Raw genomic sequence first — 10,229 nt, forward strand, 5'->3', positions numbered from 1 at the left:
TGCTCTGCTGAGTGTTATTACATCTACTCTTATGACCTGCTATAGCTGAGGGCAAGATTTACTCTAATTTAATACTGCCTGACAGTATAAACTTTACAGAATATTTTGTTTCTGCAATATTAATGCCAAGACAATATCTAAGGAGGCTAATAACATACCAAAACAAATATATAATATTTGCTAAACAAAAACGTATATTACAATTGCACAGACTGCTTAGTGAGAAATATCTTCCTCCTCTTTTCCAGGTTATGTCTTACCAAGTCATCCATTCTTAAATGGAATTTTTTCCCACAGCTGCAATTAAGTCTTAATGCATTCTATTAGAGGATGAAGCACATGTTTATATACTCTTGTTCTGCATTACAACAGTCCAAATTATCAAATCCAAATTAAGAAAACCTGCTCTATGCTGCCTGTATGCCACGTACACTCCTTCCTGATCCCTTGTTTCAAACAACAAACATTCTGCATTCTTTTCAGAAGAACACTCCAGTAATCTATTAGTTTGCCCCCTCAATGTTGTAAAATAATCTGTTCTTTTCCTGAACTTTTCTTACAGTGCTGCAGTAAGCATCCAGTGTTTATTACTGCACTTAATGCACACATGGTACCCCCATGAGTACAGTCCAGGCACTAACAGAACGGCCAGATTTTCCTGACCTCAGTTCTAATGTACATTCCCTGTAGGAACGTTTATGTTTCCAAGCCCAACTCTGTCTTTAATAGAACACCTTTGGGGGCACCTCAGAGCTTCACATCTGCATTTTACTCTCTTCCATTGCAAACAGACTCTCTGAAGGTGGATGTTACAGGTTTGATTTGACCTTTGACCCCTCCCATGCTTTGAGGCTCTTATTTTTTAACTTTATTTGGATATTGTTAGAATCACAACAAAGAGCAATTAACATTTGTGTCTAAACTGAAAATATTTGCTTTTCCAGCTGAGAGCAGACTTCAGTAATTAACCTGGTCTGAACACATCTAGCTGTGACGGCTGGAGTGAAAGAGTGATGAGATTGCTTAGGGGTGAGGAAAAACAGGATGAGGTGAGGCATCATGATGCTTCATCTCACCTTCAAAGCGGCTTTTGTGCTGTCACATCTGCTTATATCAGCACTGAACGACTGCTGATTTGATCATAATTGCCCTAATTAGAAGTTAAATTAATACACCGAGTTCTTCAGTATCAGTGCCACCTCAGCATCAAGGATGTGCATACAGAGAGTAGCTGAGCAATACAGGTTAAATGAATAAAGAAGGTCACAGAGAAAAGGAAACTACTTGCAGCCTATTGTTCTGAAGATATCACGTAGTTAGGATGACACTCAATATCCACTTATGCCCCAGGGCAAGCAGAAAGGGGAAACTTAAGGAACTCTATTGAGAGATATCCATCAGTTCTGAACAAAAATTACATTTCCTGTCATTGGAAATCTCATTTAGTTCAGACTTGCTTCCACTAAGGATTAAAACCCCTCAAAAGAACACTTTGTCTTTATAGGAAGATGAAAATAGCCTAGAACGCTCACAGTGAAAGTTGGTGTGCAAGAAATGGATAATATGGTAAAATGAAATGGTTATCAAATATAATATACTTCAGCACGTACTGGAAATATAAATGTGGTCACTGAAATTAATGATGAAAATGAAAAGAAAAAAATTACCAGTTTTTTCATGAGACATGCGCAAATCTCCCTAGCAGACAAAGTGTCACCAATTCCCTGACCAGAAGTATTTTGCATATCCACCAAATGAGGAAATTTTTCATGTCCACACAAGATGATAGGGAAGGAGAAAGAGGAAACAGGCCCTTTGTGCTTATAAAAGCATGATGCATAGGATATTCATATAGCAGGGAACAGTGTATTAACTCATCCTTCACTTCTCATGATTCAGATTAAACTTGCAATTCAGAGCCAAATAAAAACAAGACACACAAAATAAATAAAAACATCTTCACTGAAGTTAATGCAGGAACATGGAGAAGAAAAACCTTGGCCTTAGTCAGCTGTAAAAAGAAGCTAATGGCCAATGTCACAGTATTGGATATTACTGGGAACGGACTTTCTCAAAATGTGAGAAAATTAAAACATGTTTTTGCACTAACTGTCTTCATCTGACCATGTAGCGACTATTGATGCTTGTACTGAAATCAGTCATCAGAACGTTGTGATACAGTCTCTCAAATAATCTTTCTGTTTCAGCTTATATTAATCACAGAATCACAGAATCGCTCAGGTCGGAAAAGACCTTAGAGATCATCAAGTCCAACCATGACCTAACCATACTGCCCTTACAACCCTCCGCATGGAACGAAAGAATAAAGCTCCATCACAATCTGGGATGATGCTGCAAATTACACAGGACCTTCACCTGGTACAAACTCCAGTACTTTCTGCATCCCTGTTGTAATGGCAGTGATCTAACCTGCTTTATCTCCTCAACGACCAGAACACAGCTGATTTGTGGCTGGTAGGTTATGTAGAGCATTACATGAATTAATGTAAAACTAGCAATATCAGGGGCACCTGAATGACTCCTTTCAGATATTTCTTTCCAGCAACAGACACTGACCTCAACCCAGAGTCATTTCCTCTACTGGACTCCATCTCCAGTGGCACTACTTTAGAAAGAATTACGCAATAGTCAGAACTGTAAAATATTGCTCTGTTTTATCGCTCTGATAGCAAACATTCTTGATCTCTCTCAAGCAAGCACCAAAGTCAGAATTCTACAGAAGAATTGTTACAACTACAGAGTATGTTCCCTACCAAAAAAACTCAATAAAAAAGATGCATAACCTGTTCAAATAACTGATGCCCCTACATAAATAATATCTGAAAATATTTCAAGATATTCCAAGTGGGAGCAGTGCCAAGCTAGGACTACTGGCTCTTTGCAGCGGTGCCAAGCAACTTGCAGAACAGAAAAATGTGCCATCATTTCCCATCACTGTTGTGTACTCCGTACTGCACACTATGTGCACAAAGACACTGCTAAAGATCTCAGACAAGGATCGTCAGAATGAATGAATCCAGGGTTTTGATTTGTTAGACTGAAAAAGTAGGCTACTGCAGTAGCTCAAAGCAAGAAAGCTTAAAGCAAAAAATAGCAGTTATTCAAATACTGGGTACATCTAGTAAACTGTAATTGTCCCTGCCCTGCATGTTTATATATTCAGTTCATTCTCCTATTGTATTCCTTTGTCTATTCCATTATGAGGGTTTTAATGAACTTACAGCTGTAAGAAGGAAAGTACCCTGCCTCAAAACAAACAGCCCAAGAAACCAACAAGACACTGCCCAAGGGTCTCTATGGCCTCATGCCTCACACCTCATTCACGACAGATGCGTCCCTCAAGAAGGTTATTCCAGAATCAAGTCTCCCCCTTGTGGATCTCTCTCAAAATAAAAGCTCCATCAAATATTAATTGTAAAGCCTGAGCGCCTTCCTTTACAGGTAAGACTATCGGAGGCAAACACAAACATGAAATCAAATTAAGAAAAGCATTCTTTGACTTCACTCAGTGGGTCTGACCTCACCGCAGGAAAGAGGAGCTCTTTCCCTGCCATTTCCACTTAGGGTAATTGTAAAAATTGGCTTAATTAACATCCTCAAACTTCAACCCCAAAACATCAGTAGTTTAACTGTTTAGGTAAATTCAAGTTCCAAACTGTTCCTATATCTAAATGAACATAAAATACATCAAGATTTTCCCCCAACTCTAAGTGGAAAAAGTTCCCACTTTCATCTGAGTCTCGTGTCTCAGAAATTATGGAGCTACAGAACTCTTTGCAGAATGACTTCCTCAAAGACTACATTAACTACGCCATTCTCTGATCTGCATTAACTTAAAGGGATCACAAAGATTTCTTTGCATATGATAATTCACATTATCATAAATTAAGAAAACGTTGTGATCTCTTTCATTATCACGTTGGTGCTCATGCTCTGCTATGGCATTTAAGCACAGCTCCTACGTTTTGTCCATGAGATTGATTTTGATTTCTTTTTTTATTTTCTAAGAAGCGAAATGGCTTGAAATATTATTCAATTATGCATGTGACAAACTCATATTTTATTCGTAGCACCAACTGTTGAGTCGATACTGGGTAAAAAGCTTTTTAACTACTCCGAAAATGTCCTCATATTCATTTCAGAACAGTAATAGAATGGTTAAATATTTATTTGTTGCAAGTTTTGGAACTATGCTATGTTTCCTACTTTCATTAGCAGTCTCTTATTTGTATGCAGTAATTGCTTTAAAAATATTAGCACTGTAATTCTTTGCCATCACTGTGGTAAATCAGCAAAATTTTTACCCCCGTGTCTCTCCACAGAAGAGCATAATTCTGCTTCCCCTGACACCAATAATGAAACATCTTTAATTTTAGGATTATACTCAAAGAATTAACGAAAGATGCCCATTGGACAGTCTGGGACTCTTATCCTTTCTAACAGTAGATGCGAAAGCTTAGCAGTGCTACTTTGCCAAAGCGCCTCTGCAGGCAGTGACAGCTATTCCAAGTACAAGGGCAGCAGCTTCGTCTGCTGCAGTCCTTGACCCCTCAACAGCAGCCATCAGCAAACCATGCTTTCTGCTCCAAATATGAGAGTTTTTAGGATATAAGCATTAGGATATTACTAAGAAAAAGGGCATCATTGATCCATTACAATCATCCATCAATAGTGATGGCTTGGGCTGCAACATGCTGTGATGAGATGCCAAGAACCCCTCTCTGAACCTGGTGCTGTTTTAGACATTCTTAAGAGTTTAATTTAACACAAACGAAGTTTGCAGACCTAAGCAGCAAAAGGCTGCGAAAGCTAAGAAAATGGATTCTAATCACTGCTGCTCCATTCAGGGAACAAGGTTTGCAAAAATCATAAAGACAAAACCCTGCAAAACAAAACATCACAAATCTGACCAAGTGACAAGAGACTCCTGAAGAAAGACACTCCAAGCCCATAAAAAGAATTTTCTGTATTTTAGTCATATTCTCAGACTGCCTGCTTATCTTGGCAGGATGGATGAGAAACCCCAGCTCTCACTGAATGTACAATAAAAGGAGGCAAATAATTGCTAATTACAGCATTGGAAGCTATATTTTAAAGTCATTGGTATTTTACTAAGTACTCTGATTTTCTTGGAAATGGTCTTTGTATGTGATCATACAGCGCTACTAAATGAGCTGTACTGCCAGTAGTGACAGACATTTGTAGGATGTGATGTACAATGAGATGAACAATACTAAAGGTGTATAACCCCACAAACACTAGATTGTCCTATTAAAACACACTATGGGAACCAGAAAAATTCTTTCTAACATGGTAAACATGTTTTAGCTCCCAGCTCTAAGTTCAACATTTACTCTACGACTGCCAACTGTCAAGAGTACATGGACTCACACGAAGGATGAACTTTGTACAAAGGCCGTTCAGGTCTTTGACAGACAGTATGAAGATTCTATACAGGAAACTAAGGCAGCTGTTGTATGAAAAATCTACTCTCCGTTGTTATTTTACACCGTCATCTCTTTGCCACCAAAATAACACATACCATTGCTGAAGTCATTCTCTTCTCCTTACCTTCCCAAGCCTGCATGTTGCCATACATCAAGTCCTTTTTATCTCTTTCCAGACCTGCTATCTAAACTATCAGGTCCTCCCCACAGCCACTGAAGTTTATCATACTCTCCTTGCAGTCCTCCAAACATTCATCACATCTCTCCAGTTCCTTCATTTGCTCTCACTCTGTGTTGGACTTTCATGCTGATTGTTATCCAAGCTGTCTCCTCTGCAGTCTCAGCTGTCCCACTCCAAAAACACCTCTGAAAACTGTTCACCCTTTTTCATTTCTTGCAACCTCTCTCTTCCCCCTTCTCTCATCATCACTAATCACTCTCCCTTCTTTTTCCAAGCTATTAATGGCCATGATTTTTGAGTTCTCCATTTTTCATTCTGCCAGAAACTGAGGTATTCTGGAATCCTAAATCCACGTTAAATATCTGAGTCTTTTAAATTACCAGAACAGGTACACTTGTTAAGAGTCAAACCCAAGCTCCTCTCCATTATCTCCCCATGGTAATACAGAGTCCTCACTGCTTTGAGTACCACAGCTCTCTGCATGATCTCATGCATTAAAATAAGACAAAGCATGCCAGGACCACATCAGATCACATAATGAGTGTGAGACATAAGCTACGTGAAATAAGATTTAAAAATGGAGTATGTATGGGTTTAGGGCCATACTACAATATATTAAAAAGTCAGAGCAGCAGCTTTTCCAAGATACGGGGAAACATGAAAACTACCTTGGAATACACATGGAAGACTGATTTTAAATATATATTTTAATGAGGAGTGTTTCAGAGACAGGAGAACCACTGGCTATGCACAGGGATGGCTTAAAAAGCTTCACAGATGCCTTTCTGATGATTACTGCTTACCAATATCACGAGCATACACACCCACACTGCATCATGACACTCAGGTTAAGGAAGGCTGATAGAATTACAGAGGATTGCGCTGTTGGTGTACACTCATTAGGAAGCCCCATGGCCAAACCTGTTTTTTCTACAGCCAGCAGACATCACATTTGAGAACTTTCAAAGAACCACATAAGAAAGCGAAAAACACCTAGAAGGGACCATCAGGAGCTATTTTTCCTGTGTTAAGAGCACTACAGGTAACTCCTGCATAGATAGCGAAGCCAGAAGGAACAATAAAAATCCATGTATATCAAAGTCACTAGTCCTCACACAGTACCTCTAAGCTGAGGCCAGTAACCTGTCTGACAACACAGAAAGACATCAGTCTGGGTGTCAAAACATGAGAAAGTTGGGGATCTTTGCTTCTTGTTCTCATCCTTACTACTAGAAACCTCGCATACTAAACGTTATCTGGGAGTTCTGAGGAGAGGGATCCTTGGAGCTTCCACATAAATGCAAGAAACTGTACGCTGCATAAATGGCAGAGGAATCTGCCTTCTGAGAAAATTACTGAATATCAAGTATCTCTTCAGTGGAAAAAACCACCCTACTCGCTGTCATTAGGTCTGTCTTCTGAGATACCAAAGCTCCTTATGCCCACCTTCAGTCAATGGGTATCAAAATCTGACAACCCAGCCTTGTAATTCCTGAGTCAAGGGGAGGGACGTCATTTTGTTCACCATTAGAGGTGCCCCCAGTTTCTATAACAGAAACCATGGCTGACAACTTCTGCTTCTCAGGAGGATGAAAAGGTCATTTGTACAGGAAATACAGTTCTCTTCGGTTTCCCAAGACTGAATGAGCTAAGAATAAACACCTACCCACTGACTTTCCTTCGAGTAGCTAAACTTTAACCCTTACTTAATGCTAGACGTAGGAGACCCCCAGCATTCACCACCAGAAACAAAACAGTATCTCCTGCTGGGCAGGGAAGAAGAAAACCAGTACCCCACAGCCCAACCACTGGGCTGGACATCGGGCCAGGAGTAAGCAACAGAAGGCTGTGGAAGGAAGGCAGACCCAGCAGCGATGCTGCAGAGCACCCCGTGCCCGGCACAGCCGGGAGGAAGGTGAGCTCCGCGGAACGGGGTCGGGGCTCCCCCTAGGAGGCCGAGGCAGCGCCGGACCCTACAGGAAGCTAACGGGCCCCGCGGCGGCGGCTCACCTTGTGCTCCAGGACGCTGATGTAGCCCTCCAGGAGTCCGGCCCCGACGGGGAGCGCCGGGCGGTGCTGGACGCGTCCCGGCGGGCGGCTGGGCACCGCCGCCACCTGCTGCTGTTGCTGCTGCTGCTGCCGCCGAGGCTCCGGGTGGCCCCCGCCGCCGCTTCCGATGCCGCCGTACATGAGCAACAAGCTGGTGCACATGGTGGTGAGCGCCAAGCAGACGGCCAGCCCGTGGCGCTGCGGGGGGGCAGAAAGAGGCGGCTGAGCGCCCCGGGAACAGCGGCCGGCCCCGCTCCCGCTCCCCAAGTTTCACGCCGCAGGAACCCCAGCAAAAGTGCGCCGGAGGTTCGGGACCTCCCCCTTCGTCCCCGCACCACCGACCCCAGCCCCACTTCTCCGGTACCCCCCGGCTACCCCTCGCCTCTCCTTACAGCCCCGTCCCCCTCCGGACACCTCATCCGTGCATTGCAACGAGTGCTGGGCACGATCACGCTCTCCTGCCCCCCACCCCCCTCATCTCCAGCCTCGTCCTTTAAGCAGCTCAGCTTCCCACCCGCTCCTCACTACGCACAAACACAAAACCCCCCAACCCCGAGCAAGACGAATAAAAGAAAGCATGCGGAAAGTTCGCCGCCGCCGCCATCCGGCTCGCGCTCGCCTCCCGGCACCCCGGAGAGCTGCGAGGACGCGGCCGGGGCAGGCGGGAGCGCGTGCGCCCAACCCGGGGCAGCCCCGCGCCGCTCTTCCCCTCCCGCCGCCGGGCCGAGCCGAGCCGTGCCAGCGCCGCACTCACCATCAGGGTCTTCATTTTGTGCGCCTCCCGGGCGCCGCTACGCCCGCTCCCCGCTAGGCTCGGCATGGCGGGGGAGCCGCGGCCATGGCTCGGCCGGGGAAGCGCCGCCGTGCAGGGGATTAGGGGGGAATTACAGCCGGCCGGACCCTCGGAGCGCTGCCAGAGCCGGGTCCTCGGCCGCCCCGCCTGCCTCCGCCTCCTCCTCCGCCTCCTCCCGCCGGCGCAGCGGCGGCTTCAGGGCAGGTGGAAGTTAACTTCTGCCGCCCCTCGGGCGCGCTGCTCCGCCGCCGGCGGGGGCACGGCGGGCACGCGGCCGAGACTGCCGGCCAACGGGGAGCCACGCGGAGCGACCCTCACGTGGAGCCGCTCCGGGTTTTCCCCGGCGGAGAATCCGCGGCTCTCCCACGCTGGCTGTGCTGGCTGAAGCCGGCGGCGTTCAGACACCGCTTGAAATTCGCGTTCGTAAAAAAAATCGACGCCCTCGACTCCTTGTGCGGCTCTAACGCCGCCCTCCTTCATGCAACCCTTCCCCAAAGCGATGTCAAAGCCTTTTGATAGAAGCTCTCCTCTATTTTCCTCTTTTGCTCCCCGTGCCATCTTTGCAGTGGCTGAAGGTGGGCGACTGCCCCCTTCTTTTACAAACAGCCTTCCAAACTTCTTTATTTAGTCCTTTCCTTCTCCGTGCCGATGGTTCAGACATAAAAACTTTATGAAGGGACCTCAAATTACACCGATCTCCTGCTCCGGCAACTCCACATATTAGGACTTGGCCCTTCAAAACAAGCCGTTTTAAGGTTGATTTCTTATGAAGGTATTAAAATGACAGCGTAGCATTTAAAATAATAATCTATCTCCTAATCACGGCGACATTTCTCTTGAAATTACTCATGGAAATAATAGTTCTAATACATGCCTTCACATCTAACCTATAGCTATAGAACATTAAAGATTGCATTAAGGAGAAAACGATCAGCAGACTAACTCAACCATGGGCACAATAGCAGCTTTCTCAAGGCTGAAATTGTCATTGAAATCCATTTTTTATCTTCGCCAATTCATCGGGGGACTAACAGTGAAACAAATGCCATCTCGAGCGCTGGCACAGAGCGCAGCATTTACCGCCTTTAAAGAAAGCAAAAAGAAAGAAGGAGGTATGGGTACGTCGGTGGATAAGGCGGTAAACATGCTTTATCATTTCAAGGAAGAATGTCCTCATCGTGCACACTCTTGCTATTTATTCAGTTGGTGGGTTTGGTTTCAATGCACCAGTTGTAAAGACAAACGAAGCAATATAAGAAGAATCTTATCAGGTCTTGGTAATTCGTTATTACCGTGGTTGCACTTGACACTCAAATTAGTGAAACAAAGGGCCAACCTGATGAATCACTGAAAGCAAATTATCTGTGGCTCTCCAAGGCTTCTTGCTAAAGACTGCAAGAGGCAGCTCATGCATTTTTGCAGCGCTATTTCTCAACTATCAGCAAGCAGGTTGGTAGTGACTGACCCATCTAATCCATTTTGCCATGCCAAACTGGAGCGTCGTTTTTATTGTTTAGGCTGGTGGCTCCATGTTAGACATCTTGTAACCCAGTATACATCCAACCAAAGTCATTATACTTGTGGGTTTGGGTAGAAGAAACTGATTCAAAAATCTTCTGATAAAGGAGGCAAACTGAATTTTCTAATGTAATGCTGAGCTTGACTTGAATAATGTCCAGCTTTCTGCTCCTCAAATATTTAATTAGATTGCTGTGATGGTCATAGGCAGCATTCTTGG

At 44.4% G+C, this 10,229-nt stretch overlaps 1 protein-coding gene across 2 annotated transcripts in view; it reads right to left on the reverse strand.

The window, feature by feature from the left end:
* The window catches only part of ST6GALNAC5 (ST6 N-acetylgalactosaminide alpha-2,6-sialyltransferase 5), a 62,124-nt gene extending 53,098 nt beyond the window's left edge, over positions 1-9,026 (reverse strand). The window contains exons 1-2 of one of the 2 annotated variants that reach the window (XM_072343558.1): positions 8,453-9,026; positions 7,660-7,896 (exon numbers count right to left, since the gene is read on the reverse strand). In XM_072343558.1, coding sequence (XP_072199659.1) covers positions 7,660-7,896; positions 8,453-8,518 — 303 coding nt within the window. In that variant the 5' untranslated portion in view covers positions 8,519-9,026. Of the gene's footprint in view, positions 1-7,659; positions 7,897-8,112; positions 8,394-8,452 lie in introns of those variants that run through there. The other variant, XM_072343559.1, reaches the window with a different exon arrangement.
* Positions 9,027-10,229: the final 1,203 nt, after the last annotated feature.

Source organism: Excalfactoria chinensis, chromosome 8 (genome assembly GCF_039878825.1).
Source record: "Excalfactoria chinensis isolate bCotChi1 chromosome 8, bCotChi1.hap2, whole genome shotgun sequence".
Taxonomy (NCBI): Eukaryota; Metazoa; Chordata; class Aves; order Galliformes; family Phasianidae; genus Excalfactoria; species Excalfactoria chinensis.